At 40.4% G+C, this 17,138-nt stretch overlaps 2 protein-coding genes across 2 annotated transcripts; both read right to left on the bottom strand.

The window, feature by feature from the left end:
- Window positions 1-6,386: 6,386 nt before the first annotated feature.
- LOC126381650 (uncharacterized) lies at window positions 6,387-8,679 on the bottom strand. Its single transcript, XM_050031105.1, has one exon. The coding sequence runs from the start codon at window positions 7,224-7,226 to the stop codon at window positions 6,387-6,389; it is 840 nt and encodes a 279-aa protein (XP_049887062.1). The 5' UTR covers window positions 7,227-8,679.
- A 6,880-nt stretch (window positions 8,680-15,559) lies between these two features.
- LOC126381649 (uncharacterized) lies at window positions 15,560-16,072 on the bottom strand. The gene has a single exon (XM_050031104.1). The coding sequence runs from the start codon at window positions 16,070-16,072 to the stop codon at window positions 15,560-15,562; it is 513 nt and encodes a 170-aa protein (XP_049887061.1).
- Between the last annotated feature and the right edge of the window lie 1,066 nt (window positions 16,073-17,138).

Raw genomic sequence — 17,138 nt, 5'->3', positions numbered from 1 at the left:
ACTATGTACTCTATTAATAGGCTTATAGTTACGTATTGTCTCACGCAACTTATTGACGTCTACACCAGAGTCACTTTTCCTTGCATTGTGTTCGTAAAAGTCCGACGGTAAACGTAACACTCTGCCGTAAGTCATTTCCGCGGCACTGACACTGTTATCACTATGCACTGCGGCCCTAAGGCCTAACAACACGGTTGATAACTCGTTAATCCACGAACTCTCGCTAGCGCTTAACCTCGCCGTCAAGGACACCTTCAACGCTCTGTGCCATCTCTCTATTGCCCCGTTGGCTTGCGGATGATAGGGCGTTGTACGCAGCTTGTTGACACCTAACAGTTTCATCAGTTCTCCAAATAACTGACTCTCGAACTGTCGACCCTGGTCTGAGGTTAACTTTATAGGACATCCGAATCGCGAGACCCAGCCGTCATAAACCAACTTCGCGACGGTCTCGGCAGTGCCGTCCTTCATCGGAAAAGCTTCCGGCCAACGCGTTGCTCTATCAATCATAGTCAAAAGGTATCTATAACCGTCTTCTGTAGTAGGTAAGGGACCTACTATATCAATGTGAAGGTGTTCAAATCTATCACATTCCTGAAACATTCCAATCTCCGACGTAGAATGACGGTTGACCTTCGCTCGCTGGCACGGCAAACATGCCCGCGCCCAATCACCAACATCTTTGTTCATTCCTGGCCAGAAAAATCTACTCGCCAACATCCGTCGGGTTACTCTAACACCAGGATGACTAAGATTATGTACTGAGTCAAAAGCAGATTTGCGAAACTCCTTGGTTAGATATGGCCTAACCGTTTCTGTTGACGTATCACAAAATATAGTTTTTCCGGTATGCGGTACAACTATTTTCTTCATAACAACGTGACTGCCAAACTCATTACGTTTCAAATATTCATCGTTCTTCTGAGCTTCTGCTAACTGTGCATAATCTATTGTAGTTGGACTACATACTGTTTCTATGCGCGATAAGGCATCCGCAACAATGTTGTCATTACCATTTATGTGACGTATGTCGGTAGTAAATTCGCTTATTACTGTCAAATATCTGGTACGCCTTGGCGTTTCTTTCTCCGGATTAATTTTCGAAAATGCGAAAGACAACGGTTTGTGATCAGAATAAACTGTAACCTGACGCCCTTCAATCATGTTTCTAAAATGTTTAATACACATGTAAATAGCCAATAATTCTCTGTCATAGGTTGAATATTTCTGTTGCGCGTCGGTTAACTTCTTGGAATAATAACCCAACGGCTCCCAGTGACCGTTGCGCTGTTGTTGCAAAACTCCTCCAATACACGTGTTAGATGCGTCCGTCATTAATGCTAACGTAGCGTCTGCACCCGGGTAGGCCAACCTAACGGCTTGGCTGAGGCTCCGCTTACATTCGTCGAATGCCTTCTCGGCGTCCTGAGTCCACACAATGGGGGTCTTATCTTTCTTCTTTGCCCCGTGTAGGTATGAATTAAGTAACGCCTGACTTCTAACTGCGCCCGGAATGTGTGGGCGATAAAAATTAATCATACCTAGAAAACGTCTCAACTCCTCGATCGTTCTTGGTTTTGGAAAATTTTGTATCGCAGCAACTTTGTCATCTAAAGGCTTAATTCCTTCAGTGGATACTTCGTGCCCTAAAAACTCTATTTTCTGTTGACCAAAGGCACATTTGGACACATTAATCGTTATACCATAAGTAAGTAATATAAGTAATATATTTATTTCCTCTACAAATAACATTGTTCTTATACTAGTTTACAATCATTTTATAACATGAACATTAATAATATTTGTAGAGGCTGGAGCCTAAACTAGGGTACCCTGTGTTATAGGTCTCCAGGCCTCCACCTCCAGGAATACGGTCATTAATAATGTTATAAATAGAGCAATACAAAGAAAGTAAATAATAAAAAAAAAGTAAGAAATATGAGAAAAGTAATTTAAAAATACTGTTACAAAAAGGTTGTGTGTGTGTGTGTGTGTGTGTGTGTGTGTGTGTGTGTGTGTGTATGTGTGTGTGTGAGTGTGAGTGTGTGTGTGTGTGTGTGTGAGAGAGCGAGGGTACTAAACTTGGGTTCGGAATAGTTTCTTTTTCTTCCACTATTCGGGTGCTTATAAATTGGAGCTAAGCAGTTATCAATAATAGTTCCTCAGTCTCGTCATAACTCAGACTCATAAGCCAAGACATCACCGTTTTCTTGCATTGATACACGTTTAAAGGGTATATTTTGTTCACTGCATTACATCTGTTGTATAGGTACGACCCAAGAAAATCGAAAAATCTTTTGGCGAAGGTTGTATTAAATAGTTTACTGGGACAGATTAGGTCATGTCTTCTCTTATTTTGAGAGTAAGCTGGATTATACGTCAACTGAGAGTGTTTTTTAATGATGGTTCCGGCGATAAATAACTGGCGAACAGTTAATACTTTACAATCACCATACAATTTGGACGTCGGGAACAAGAATGGACGAAAAGTTGAGACCTTTAAAATTGCTCGCTGCGCCACCTCTAGCTTCTTAAGAGTTGTCTTGTGAGTACCGCCCCAAACAGTAATACAGTAACTCAAAATTGCCTGACATAGTGCATAATAAACTATTTTTAAAAGGTTATAATCGGCCATGTGCCTAAGTGTTTTAAATATAAAAATTAACTTTCTGGTGCGTGCTGAAAGTAGCCTAACGTGGGTTTTAAAATTAAGATTTTGATCTAGATGTATGCCAAGATACTTGATGGTTGAGACGTTTTCTAAACTTGGACACGAGCAGGGATATGTTAAATCAGAATGACATTTGTGGGCTGTTAGTCTATTGCTATTTTGATTAGATGGTGTTCGGAGAGAAAAGGTTATATATTTTGTTTTATCGGTATTTATCGTTAGTAGATTTTGTCCTAACCAGCGCAAAACAGAATTTAATCCTTCCTGAGCACAACAGAATAGCTCTTGGGAAGAAGGTGCACTAAAAATAAGAGCTGTATCATCAGCGAAAGACACGATTTTTCCATTGTTTAACTGCAAATTACAAAGGTCGTTTATAAAGACCAGAAAAAGGGAGGGCCCGAGAATGCTCCCCTGAGGGACACCATAGACAACAGGTAGTTCATAACTTAGGTGATTATCAATTTTAACTGACTGATTGCGATTACTAAGGTAACTCTTGAATAAATTAAGCGATTGCCCTCTTATTCCAAGTCGTTCCAGTTTCTCCAGGAGGAGTGGAATCGAAACCGTATCAAAGGCCTTAGCAAGGTCGAGGAATACAGACAAGCACTTTTTACCTTCATCTAATTTGGAAACGATATAATCAGTAAGGTCATGAACTGCATCGGCAGTAGACTTTTTGGCTCGAAATCCATATTGTTGAGGCGAGAGAAGGTTGTTTGATTCGAGAAATTTATTAAGTCTGTTATTCATGATACGTTCCAAAATTTTTGATACGGAAGGCAAGATAGAAATTGGTCTATAATTAGATACTAGGTCTCGATCACCTGCCTTAAATATGGGTTTTATAATTGCTTTTTTAAAAGCATTTGGGAATATGCCATTAGATAGACATAACTTACAAACATGTGCGATTGGGGGTACCAAAATATTTTTATAATGTTTAAGGAACCAGGATGGAATACCGTCCCAACCCACAGCACAGTTATATTTAAGGGTCAGGATGATGTTTTCAACTTCAGCCTCATCAGTATCAAAAATCGCGAAAGAATAAGGTGAGTTTGCGTTACTGGAGCCATTGTGGTTTATACCTGAGTTAGAGAGCTTTATTTTTTCCGCTAGAGTTTTCCCTATACTGGCAAAGTAATTGTTTACAACATTGACGGATTGAGAAGGGGTATCAGATATGGTTAGTAAGTTGAGAGCAGAGTCTCTAGGCTTGTTTAAATGAGTATTAGTTTTAATTACCTCCCACAACTTTTTACTGTTTGAACTTGCTTTCTGTATTTCACTTCTTTGGTATTCTCGCTTAACCTTCTTTAAAATATTATTGCAAAAATTTCTGTATCTACGGTAAGTAACCTTGAGAATAGTGTCATTGGGACATTGCTTTAGTTTTTTGTGCATGTTATCACGATTTCGGACACATCGTAATAATCCAATCGTAATCCAAGGCTTGATTATTCTAGCGCGCCGAGGTATACTTAATAATTTAGTGTTGGAGACTAGTGCCTGAGATAGAAGATTTACCAGAAGATTTGCGGCATCATCGGGATCACTTGATGATAGGATCGGGTGAAAATCAAGTGAGCTCATTGTCACATCCAAACCAACATGATCAATTTTAGATATGTTCAAAGGAGGGTTTTTGGGTTGATTAATATCAATGCATAATATTATGGCATCGTGGTCCGTTATAGAAGAATGTAAGACAAATGTACTGTTACACTTTTTAGTTTTAAGTATGAAGTGGTCCAAGCAGGAGCTACCTCTTGTCGGGAGAGTATGAGAGGGTAACATTCCATGCATTGCTAATAAGTTCAAATAATCATCAGAATATTTCTCTGTACTATCAGGCGCTATATTAATGTTAATATCACCAACAAGGATAATATTAGCGTATGAAGCTAGGGAAAGAAGTATAGTGTTTAAAGAAGTCAAGAAAACGGGAACATTATGTTTAAAACAGTAAGGACGATATATAGCAACAATAGCGGTATGGTTAGATATTTTCATTATTAAGCAGTTAGCCTCAGGAAAATTTGGCTCAAAAACAGAACATGAGAAAGAATTATTAGTATATACTACAACTCCATCATTTTGGTTATAATTGTCAGTTGTATGATGTACGTTGTAACCTTCTAACGGAGGTAAATATTGCTGATCAGCCGATATTCGACATTCTGTCAATATTATAAAATCGAATTCAAGATTAATTCGAGATAATAAGGACAAAAGACCATCAAAGTTACCCAAAATGCTTACAATGTTTTGACTTAATATCTTAGTTTGTTTATGTGGCTGATTAAGGTGTGAAGACACCTCATCAGCAACGCAGGCTATAGGGACGGATATTTCAAAGTTGTCCAAACCATCTATTAGTTCATTTATATCTGCGAATTTTAATTATGTTTTTTTTTAATGTGTGCTTGGAAATAATGGACTTGATAAGAATAATGAGAAAATTTCGGACAAGATTGTAAACTTTGGGAGATAGGTTGTAAGCAGAAAGACAGAAAAATGAGGATAGCAATTAATTTTGGTAATAGAAATGCGTAAAACTGAGATTGAGTTATATTGTGTATAGTTAATAATATACTAGTACGAATGTGACGTGACAGAGTTGAGAATAAGTTTAAACCATACTCATTCAATCTTCCTAAGACTTGACGTAGATGCTTTTTATGCTCCTCTTCGTCATCGCTCGCTATAATTACATCGTCTATGTATGAAAACAGGAAATCGAATCCTGCTAGCACTGTATGGTTCATGAATCTCTGGAAGGTCTGCGCTGCATTCCTAAGCCCGAAACACATCCGAGGAAACTCAAATAGGCCAAACGGCGTTATGATAGCCGTTTTCTCTACATCTTCTGGAGCAACCGGAATGTAATGGTAGGCTCTATTAACGTCAATTCTAGAAAAATATTTCTTACCAGCCAAAATGTATGTGAAGTCATGCAGACGTGGTATTGGATACCTATCTGGCTTGGTGATGGCATTCAAGGCTCGATAGTCTCCACACGGTCTGATGTCACCGTTTTTCTTCGGGACCACATGGAGAGGGCTCGCCCAGGCGCTCTTGGATGGGCGACAGATACCCAATTCCACCATAGTCTGGAATTCAGCTTTCGCCTTCTTGTAACGATCCGGAGGTAAAGGGCGTGCGCGAGCTTGCACAGGGGGTCCGTGTGTTTCGATATGGTGAAACACTGTGTGATTTGCACTATCGCGGAATGAAATCGGCTTGGTAATGTCTGGGTACTGAGATAAAAGTTCACTGTATGGATGCTTATCGTCCACTGTTTTAACCGTCACTGCACTGCTTTGTACAAGCGAAGCAATAGCCTCTAATTTAGTCGCTCCATCGATAAGTTTTTTTGCACGTAAGTCAACTAAAAGTCCGAAATGAGTCAAAAAGTCCGCTCCTAAAATGGGTTGGTTCACTGATGCTACTACAAAGTTCCACTTAAAATCTCTTCGTAAATTAAGATCGATGTTTAACGTTTTAATGCCAAAAGTTTTGATCTCAGTGCCATTAGCTGCGTATAATTTATAGTCCGACACGTTATTATCACACTTAAAAGTTTTTGGTAACACTGATATGTTTGCACCCGTGTCCACTAAAAAACGAATTCCGCGCCGCCTGTCCTTCACACAAAGGCGGTTAGATGGCTGAATGGTACAGACATCCGCCTCTGACTGTACCCCCTCTAGTTTCCCTGTTTCTTCCAGGCGCAGGGTTCCTCACACCTGGTGGCTCGCTCCCTATAGCGGAAGTGGAAATGACAGAGCCAGTTAGGATTGTTCTCATTTCTTCGCCTACTGTTTGATCTGCGTGAGCCGCTTCTTCCCCTGAAATCTCGGCGCCCTCGCCCGCCTTGATGTCTGAACCGTGGCCTGGACTTCTCCAAATCTGTCATCCGGATGTTAAGTTTGGCTATTTCTGCCACTATCATGGCCGCATCTGACGACAAAGGTGGCGCGGTAGACGTGGAAGCTCCCACCGACTCTACCTGTGCCGCCCGCGAGGTCTCCAACATCTTGTCCGCCAACTCGGCTAGCTTGCTAAGATCCTTCTCTTCCACCACCGTCAACACTCCTCTGACCCAGGATGGCAAAAGGTTTTGCCACAAAATCATCAGCGTGGTATCAGGCACTTTATCTTTAGCTAACTGCCTCATACGTCTCAGTAGGTGGCTCGGCTTTTGATCGCCGAGCTCCATTTCGCCAATTAACTTTTGCAATTGTCTACTTTCTGATTCTTCGTATATTTGTAATAGCCGGTTCTTCAAGGCCGTATATTTTCCGGTTGCAGGAGGTGAACTAATAAGATCGGTAATTTGAGTGATAGTTTCCTTATCCAATTTTGATAGTATGACATTATATTTCACTTCATCACTAGTATTTTGAGGTAACAGTGTTGATTCCGCATGTACAAACCAGGCTCGTGGCTGATCAGTCCAAAAGTTTGCGATCCGATTAGATATCGAAATTACTGCTAAAGGTTCCACTGGTGGTGGTGGTGGTGGGGGTGGTGTATTACCCGGCATCTTTCACTGTCACTATTATCACTTAAAAAAAACACAAATTAACCTTTTAAGGCGACTAAAATCGCGTGTGCGCTCCCCCGCTAGCCTGTAGCCACGCGGCAAATAGGCCCGCGCCGCGTGGCGAGTTGTTTCCTGATTCAGCAGATTTAAAAATGTTCAAATTCACTCTAGGGGTCACCAGTTTAGAGTTTTTATGTATTCTATTACTTTGGACTAATAGGAGATAAAGAAGAAGTCAGATTAACGTTCACGCACTGCACATTTATTAGATTCTTTAACAATTGAAATAATTATAATTAACAGGCTACTGACGCGAGTGGAGGGAGCGCGGTATGGGAAACAACTGGTTGGCGCCGTTGCGCCCGCACAGAATTGCTGACTCCGATTTTAGGAATAATACACTGTGTGTCCCTACATCATTCCCCCTCCATCTCCAAAATTTTCATAAAAAAATTTTTAGATTCTAACATTTAAAAATCAATTACTGAACCCTAATTTCTCTGAAATTCAATGCGCGCAGCAACGTAGTGCCCCAGCGCCTATCGCTAGCTGCAACTTGACACCTGCGATCAGCGCGTCCGCCTATCGCACGTATACAAGCGCATGCTACCTAACTATTATAACACGATGCAATTTACAATATTTATCTAGGTTAACTATCCCTGTCGTGAACCTTAAAAAAATATACTTAATTACTAAATTTACTTACTATTTGTATTATATATTAATAGATATTAATAGAGGGACACTCGTACATTGAATACAACCATCGCTAAAATGTGGGAACTCGCTCCGAAACAGGGTGCGCTGTCGCTGCTACCGCTAGGGCTCCCCTTTCCATTGACGAAACCATGTCCTTGACTATGGCAGACCTGGCCTGCTGACCACAACGCCTGCATCCTTTGGACATTAACACTAATCCCACGATGACAATAATACAAATTAGAAAAACACTAAGCAGTTCCACCTTCTTCTCCATAGTCGCGGTGGCGTTGGCGTCGTTAGCTCCGACTTGAGCTATAACGACTTCCTCATTCTTACTTTGCGGATTACCCATAATAGAAATAATACTCATCTGGTTAGCAAAAGCGACCAGATGCTGCAGTGTCCGTCTATAATATTAACACAAAAATCTTTTAAACTACTTAAATACTAACTTTTTTGCTTACTTCAAAATTATTTTAAACCTAGATAATTTTGTGCAATTATTGCTCAACATAAGAAAATTCCGAATTAACATTTCTGCATTAGACTTTAGAATTAACAAAATTCATTCTTGAATCAGTTTTGATCTGAACTTCGTACCTATGCTTACCACCGGGCGATATAGTAAACAGAGGTAAGTAGGTTAGTATACATACGAGCAACTATACACACAGGCAAAAACGATTACGATATTACATTTCAGAGTCAAATGTGTTCGTTTAAGTATATTTGGTTTACGCTAATTTATTCTAGAAATATGTTATTTTTATGCTCCTCTACTATCTAATTCTAACTCTAAGCGCTTAGATTCCCCATAGGGACATAATATTTTTTATGTCGCGACATGTACCTACAAGAATATTAACTAAAAAAAAGATTTCACAAGTGTCTCTAAATCTAACAGGTGGCTTCACTACTCTGCCACTTTTAGTTACCCTATCACTAGTTCTTTTCGAACGGGATTCATCATTTTTTTCCGATTCCGTAACTGGCGTTGTCTGCTCGTTTGTTTCGGACTTATCTACATCATACAAATCCACATAGTACGCAGGTTTTAACCTATCTACCGAAACTCGTACCTTTCTGTTCGGTAACTGTATCAAAAACACTTTTTCATTTCGCTTTAAAACCTTATATGGCCCATCGTACGTAGGCTGTAATGGCTTACGTACGGCGTCATTTCTCAAAAATACAAACTGAGAGGTACGAAGATCTGGATGTACAAATATCGACTTTCTATTACTATGTACTCTATTAATAGGCTTATAGTTACGTATTGTCTCACGCAACTTATTGACGTCTACACAAGAGTCACTTTTCCTTGCATTGTGTTCGTAAAAGTCCGACGGTAAACGTAACACTCTGCCGTAAGTCATTTCCGCGGCACTGACACTGTTATCACTATGCACTGCGGCCCTAAGGCCTAACAACACGGTTGATAACTCGTTAATCCACGAACTCTCGCTAGCGCTTAACCTCGCCGTCAAGGACACCTTCAACGCTCTGTGCCATCTCTCTATTGCCCCGTTGGCTTGCGGATGATAGGGCGTTGTACGCAGCTTGTTGACACCTAACAGTTTCATCAGTTCTCCAAATAACTGACTCTCGAACTGTCGACCCTGGTCTGAGGTTAACTTTATAGGACATCCGAATCGCGAGACCCAGCCGTCATAAACCAACTTCGCGACGGTCTCGGCAGTGCCGTCCTTCATCGGAAAAGCTTCCGGCCAACGCGTTGCTCTATCAATCATAGTCAAAAGGTATCTATAACCGTCTTCTGTAGTAGGTAGGGGACCTACTATATCAATGTGGAGGTGTTCAAATCTATCACATTCCTGAAACATTCCAATCTCTGACGTAGAATGACGGTTAACCTTCGCTCGCTGGCACGGCAAACATGCCCGCGCCCAATCACCAACATCTTTGTTCATTCCTGGCCAGAAAAATCTACTCGCCAACATCCGTCGGGTTACTCTAACACCAGGATGACTAAGATTATGTACTGAGTCAAAAGCAGATTTGCGAAACTCCTTGGTTAGATATGGCCTAACCGTTTCTGTTGACGTATCACAAAATATAGTTTTTCCGGTATGCGGTACAACTATTTTCTTCATAACAACGTGACTGCCAAACTCATTACGTTTCAAATATTCATCGTTCTTCTGAGCTTCTGCTAACTGTGCATAATCTATTGTAGTTGGACTACATACTGTTTCTATGCGCGATAAGGCATCCGCAACAATGTTGTCATTACCATTTATGTGACGTATGTCGGTAGTAAATTCGCTTATTACTGTCAAATATCTGGTACGCCTTGGCGTTTCTTTCTCCGGATTAATTTTCGAAAATGCGAAAGACAACGGTTTGTGATCAGAATAAACTGTAACCTGACGCCCTTCAATCATGTTTCTAAAATGTTTAATACACATGTAAATAGCCAATAATTCTCTGTCATAGGTTGAATATTTCTGTTGCGCGTCGGTTAACTTCTTGGAATAATAACCCAACGGCTCCCAGTGACCGTTGCGCTGTTGTTGCAAAACTCCTCCAATACACGTGTTAGATGCGTCCGTCATTAATGCTAACGTAGCGTCTGCACCCGGGTAGGCCAACCTAACGGCTTGGCTGAGGCTCCGCTTACATTCGTCGAATGCCTTCTCGGCGTCCTGAGTCCACACAATGGGGGTCTTATCTTTCTTCTTTGCCCCGTGTAGGTATGAATTAAGTAACGCCTGACTTCTAACTGCGCCCGGAATGTGTGGGCGATAAAAATTAATCATACCTAGAAAACGTCTCAACTCCTCGATCGTTCTTGGTTTTGGAAAATTTTGTATCGCAGCAACTTTGTCATCTAAAGGCTTAATTCCTTCAGTGGATACTTCGTGCCCTAAAAACTCTATTTTCTGTTGACCAAAGGCACATTTGGACACATTAATCGTTATACCATAAGTAAGTAATATAAGTAATATATTTATTTCCTCTACAAATAACATTGTTCTTATACTAGTTTACAATCATTTTATAACATGAACATTAATAATATTTGTAGAGGCTGGAGCCTAAACTAGGGTACCCTGTGTTATAGGTCTCCAGGCCTCCACCTCCAGGAATACGGTCATTAATAATGTTATAAATAGAGCAATACAAAGAAAGTAAATAATAAAAAAAAAGTAAGAAATATGAGAAAAGTAATTTAAAAATACTGTTACAAAAAGGTTGTGTGTGTGTGTGTGTGTGTGTGTGTGTGTGTGTGTGTGTGTGTATGTGTGTGTGTGAGTGTGAGTGTGTGTGTGTGTGTGTGTGAGAGAGCGAGGGTACTAAACTTGGGTTCGGAATAGTTTCTTTTTCTTCCACTATTCGGGTGCTTATAAATTGGAGCTAAGCAGTTATCAATAATAGTTCCTCAGTCTCGTCATAACTCAGACTCATAAGCCAAGACATCACCGTTTTCTTGCATTGATACACGTTTAAAGGGTATATTTTGTTCACTGCATTACATCTGTTGTATAGGTACGACCCAAGAAAATCGAAAAATCTTTTGGCGAAGGTTGTATTAAATAGTTTACTGGGACAGATTAGGTCATGTCTTCTCTTATTTTGAGAGTAAGCTGGATTATACGTCAACTGAGAGTGTTTTTTAATGATGGTTCCGGCGATAAATAACTGGCGAACAGTTAATACTTTACAATCACCATACAATTTGGACGTCGGGAACAAGAATGGACGAAAAGTTGAGACCTTTAAAATTGCTCGCTGCGCCACCTCTAGCTTCTTAAGAGTTGTCTTGTGAGTACCGCCCCAAACAGTAATACAGTAACTCAAAATTGCCTGACATAGTGCATAATAAACTATTTTTAAAAGGTTATAATCGGCCATGTGCCTAAGTGTTTTAAATATAAAAATTAACTTTCTGGTGCGTGCTGAAAGTAGCCTAACGTGGGTTTTAAAATTAAGATTTTGATCTAGATGTATGCCAAGATACTTGATGGTTGAGACGTTTTCTAAACTTGGACACGAGCAGGGATATGTTAAATCAGAATGACATTTGTGGGCTGTTAGTCTATTGCTATTTTGATTAGATGGTGTTCGGAGAGAAAAGGTTATATATTTTGTTTTATCGGTATTTATCGTTAGTAGATTTTGTCCTAACCAGCGCAAAACAGAATTTAATCCTTCCTGAGCACAACAGAATAGCTCTTGGGAAGAAGGTGCACTAAAAATAAGAGCTGTATCATCAGCGAAAGACACGATTTTTCCATTGTTTAACTGCAAATTACAAAGGTCGTTTATAAAGACCAGAAAAAGGGAGGGCCCGAGAATGCTCCCCTGAGGGACACCATAGACAACAGGTAGTTCATAACTTAGGTGATTATCAATTTTAACTGACTGATTGCGATTACTAAGGTAACTCTTGAATAAATTAAGCGATTGCCCTCTTATTCCAAGTCGTTCCAGTTTCTCCAGGAGGAGTGGAATCGAAACCGTATCAAAGGCCTTAGCAAGGTCGAGGAATACAGACAAGCACTTTTTACCTTCATCTAATTTGGAAACGATATAATCAGTAAGGTCATGAACTGCATCGGCAGTAGACTTTTTGGCTCGAAATCCATATTGTTGAGGCGAGAGAAGGTTGTTTGATTCGAGAAATTTATTAAGTCTGTTATTCATGATACGTTCCAAAATTTTTGATACGGAAGGCAAGATAGAAATTGGTCTATAATTAGATACTAGGTCTCGATCACCTGCCTTAAATATGGGTTTTATAATTGCTTTTTTAAAAGCATTTGGGAATATGCCATTAGATAGACATAACTTACAAACATGTGCGATTGGGGGTACCAAAATATTTTTATAATGTTTAAGGAACCAGGATGGAATACCGTCCCAACCCACAGCACAGTTATATTTAAGGGTCAGGATGATGTTTTCAACTTCAGCCTCATCAGTATCAAAAATCGCGAAAGAATAAGGTGAGTTTGCGTTACTGGAGCCATTGTGGTTTATACCTGAGTTAGAGAGCTTTATTTTTTCCGCTAGAGTTTTCCCTATACTGGCAAAGTAATTGTTTACAACATTGACGGATTGAGAAGGGGTATCAGATATGGTTAGTAAGTTGAGAGCAGAGTCTCTAGGCTTGTTTAAATGAGTATTAGTTTTAATTACCTCCCACAACTTTTTACTGTTTGAACTTGCTTTCTGTATTTCACTTCTTTGGTATTCTCGCTTAACCTTCTTTAAAATATTATTGCAAAAATTTCTGTATCTACGGTAAGTAACCTTGAGAATAGTGTCATTGGGACATTGCTTTAGTTTTTTGTGCATGTTATCACGATTTCGGACACATCGTAATAATCCAATCGTAATCCAAGGCTTGATTATTCTAGCGCGCCGAGGTATACTTAATAATTTAGTGTTGGAGACTAGTGCCTGAGATAGAAGATTTACCAGAAGATTTGCGGCATCATCGGGATCACTTGATGATAGGATCGGGTGAAAATCAAGTGAGCTCATTGTCACATCCAAACCAACATGATCAATTTTAGATATGTTCAAAGGAGGGTTTTTGGGTTGATTAATATCAATGCATAATATTATGGCATCGTGGTCCGTTATAGAAGAATGTAAGACAAATGTACTGTTACACTTTTTAGTTTTAAGTATGAAGTGGTCCAAGCAGGAGCTACCTCTTGTCGGGAGAGTATGAGAGGGTAACATTCCATGCATTGCTAATAAGTTCAAATAATCATCAGAATATTTCTCTGTACTATCAGGCGCTATATTAATGTTAATATCACCAACAAGGATAATATTAGCGTATGAAGCTAGGGAAAGAAGTATAGTGTTTAAAGAAGTCAAGAAAACGGGAACATTATGTTTAAAACAGTAAGGACGATATATAGCAACAATAGCGGTATGGTTAGATATTTTCATTATTAAGCAGTTAGCCTCAGGAAAATTTGGCTCAAAAACAGAACATGAGAAAGAATTATTAGTATATACTACAACTCCATCATTTTGGTTATAATTGTCAGTTGTATGATGTACGTTGTAACCTTCTAACGGAGGTAAATATTGCTGATCAGCCGATATTCGACATTCTGTCAATATTATAAAATCGAATTCAAGATTAATTCGAGATAATAAGGACAAAAGACCATCAAAGTTACCCAAAATGCTTACAATGTTTTGACTTAATATCTTAGTTTGTTTATGTGGCTGATTAAGGTGTGAAGACACCTCATCAGCAACGCAGGCTATAGGGACGGATATTTCAAAGTTGTCCAAACCATCTATTAGTTCATTTATATCTGCGAATTTTAATTATGTTTTTTTTTAATGTGTGCTTGGAAATAATGGACTTGATAAGAATAATGAGAAAATTTCGGACAAGATTGTAAACTTTGGGAGATAGGTTGTAAGCAGAAAGACAGAAAAATGAGGATAGCAATTAATTTTGGTAATAGAAATGCGTAAAACTGAGATTGAGTTATATTGTGTATAGTTAATAATATACTAGTACGAATGTGACGTGACAGAGTTGAGAATAAGTTTGAAACCATACTCATTCAATCTTCCTAAGACTTGACGTAGATGCTTTTTATGCTCCTCTTCGTCATCGCTCGCTATAATTACATCGTCTATGTATGAAAACAGGAAATCGAATCCTGCTAGCACTGTATGGTTCATGAATCTCTGGAAGGTCTGCGCTGCATTCCTAAGCCCGAAACACATCCGAGGAAACTCAAATAGGCCAAACGGCGTTATGATAGCCGTTTTCTCTACATCTTCTGGAGCAACCGGAATGTAATGGTAGGCTCTATTAACATCAATTCTAGAAAAATATTTCTTACCAGCCAAAATGTATGTGAAGTCATGCAGACGTGGTATTGGATACCTATCTGGCTTGGTGATGGCATTCAAGGCTCGATAGTCTCCACACGGTCTGATGTCGCCGTTTTTCTTCGGGACCACATGGAGAGGGCTCGCCCAGGCGCTCTTGGATGGGCGACAGATACCCAATTCCACCATAGTCTGGAATTCAGCTTTCGCCTTCTTGTAACGATCCGGAGGTAAAGGGCGTGCGCGAGCTTGCACAGGGGGTCCGTGTGTTTCGATATGGTGAAACACTGTGTGATTTGCACTATCGCGGAATGAAATCGGCTTGGTAATGTCTGGGTACTGAGATAAAAGTTCACTGTATGGATGCTTATCGTCCACTGTTTTAACCGTCACTGCACTGCTTTGTACAAGCGAAGCAATAGCCTCTAATTTAGTCGCTCCATCGATAAGTTTTTTTGCACGTAAGTCAACTAAAAGTCCGAAATGAGTCAAAAAGTCCGCTCCTAAAATGGGTTGGTTCACTGATGCTACTACAAAGTTCCACTTAAAATCTCTTCGTAAATTAAGATCGATGTTTAACGTTTTAATGCCAAAAGTTTTGATCTCAGTGCCATTAGCTGCGTATAATTTATAGTCCGACACGTTATTATCACACTTAAAAGTTTTTGGTAACACTGATATGTTTGCACCCGTGTCCACTAAAAAACGAATTCCGCGCCGCCTGTCCTTCACACAAAGGCGGTTAGATGGCTGAATGGTACAGACATCCGCCTCTGACTGTACCCCCTCTAGTTTCCCTGTTTCTTCCAGGCGCAGGGTTCCTCACACCTGGTGGCTCGCTCCCTATAGCGGAAGTGGAAATGACAGAGCCAGTTAGGATTGTTCTCATTTCTTCGCCTACTGTTTGATCTGCGTGAGCCGCTTCTTCCCCTGAAATCTCGGCGCCCTCGCCCGCCTTGATGTCTGAACCGTGGCCTGGACTTCTCCAAATCTGTCATCCGGATGTTAAGTTTGGCTATTTCTGCCACTATCATGGCCGCGTCTGACGACAAAGGTGGCGCGGTAGACGTGGAAGCTCCCACCGACTCCACCTGTGCCGCCCGCGAGGTCTCCAACATCTTGTCCGCCAACTCGGCTAGCTTGCTAAGATCCTTCTCTTCCACCACCGTCAACACTCCTCTGACCCAGGATGGCAAAAGGTTTTGCCACAAAATCATCAGCGTGGTATCAGGCACTTTATCTTTAGCTAACTGCCTCATACGTCTCAGTAGGTGGCTCGGCTTTTGATCGCCGAGCTCCATTTCGCCAATTAACTTTTGCAATTGTCTACTTTCTGATTCTTCGTATATTTGTAATAGCCGGTTCTTCAAGGCCGTATATTTTCCGGTTGCAGGAGGTGAACTAATAAGATCGGTAATTTGAGTGATAGTTTCCTTATCCAATTTTGATAGTATGACATTATATTTCACTTCATCACTAGTATTTTGAGGTAACAGTGTTGATTCCGCATGTACAAACCAGGCTCGTGGCTGATCAGTCCAAAAGTTTGCGATCCGATTAGATATCGAAATTACTGCTAAGGGTTCCACTGGTGGTGGTGGTGGTGGGGGTGGTGTATTACCCGGCATCTTTCCTGTCACTATTATCACTTAAAAAACACAAATTAACCTTTTAAGGCGACTAAAATCGCGTGTGCGCTCCCCCGCTAGCCTGTAGCCACGCGGCAAATAGGCCCGCGCCGCGTGGCGAGTTGTTTCCTGATTCAGCAGATTTAAAAATGTTCAAATTCACTCTAGGGGTCACCAGTTTAGAGTTTTTATGTATTCTATTACTTTGGACTAATAGGAGATAAAGAAGAAGTCAGATTAACGTTCACGCACTGCACATTTATTAGATTCTTTAACAATTGAAATAATTATAATTAACAGGCTACTGACGCGAGTGGAGGGAGCGCGGTATGGGAAACAACTGGTTGGCGCCGTTGCGCCCGCACAGAATTGCTGACTCCGATTTTAGGAATAATACACTGTGTGTCCCTACAGTACTTATACTTTTCTCGGGCGAATCTCACCACCGCGTTGTAGCTTTGCCCCACTTGCGCCATCTATTGGTGAGTAGTCGCAATAGCCGTACTTATTGAGTATTTTCTTTTTATTAAATGTCTGTGTTCCTAATGGTGTTACAATCCTCCCCCTCTGTTCCTGAAGTCGTCCCGACGAAGAGAACAGGTGCTTATCATTAGAAGTATTATGTAGGTTAAGTTTCTATATCGTAAACTCATTGCTTCTTGTTTGATTTCGGGCGACCTCTAGGGCGAGGAGCCTGATTCAGTTGCAGAGATGTTTCTTTCCTTGGTCGACCTCGCTT

Source organism: Pectinophora gossypiella, unplaced genomic scaffold (assembly GCF_024362695.1).
Source record: "Pectinophora gossypiella unplaced genomic scaffold, ilPecGoss1.1 Pgos_73, whole genome shotgun sequence".
NCBI classification, from domain to species: Eukaryota; Metazoa; Arthropoda; class Insecta; order Lepidoptera; family Gelechiidae; genus Pectinophora; species Pectinophora gossypiella.
This window is presented reverse-complemented; position numbering and strand designations above follow the sequence as displayed.

Coding starts and splice junctions, on each gene's coding strand:
- LOC126381650 (XM_050031105.1), bottom strand. CDS start 7,226: ATGCCGGGTAATACACCACCCCCACCACCACCACCACCAGTGGAACCT.
- LOC126381649 (XM_050031104.1), bottom strand. CDS start 16,072: ATGGAGCTCGGCGATCAAAAGCCGAGCCACCTACTGAGACGTATGAGG.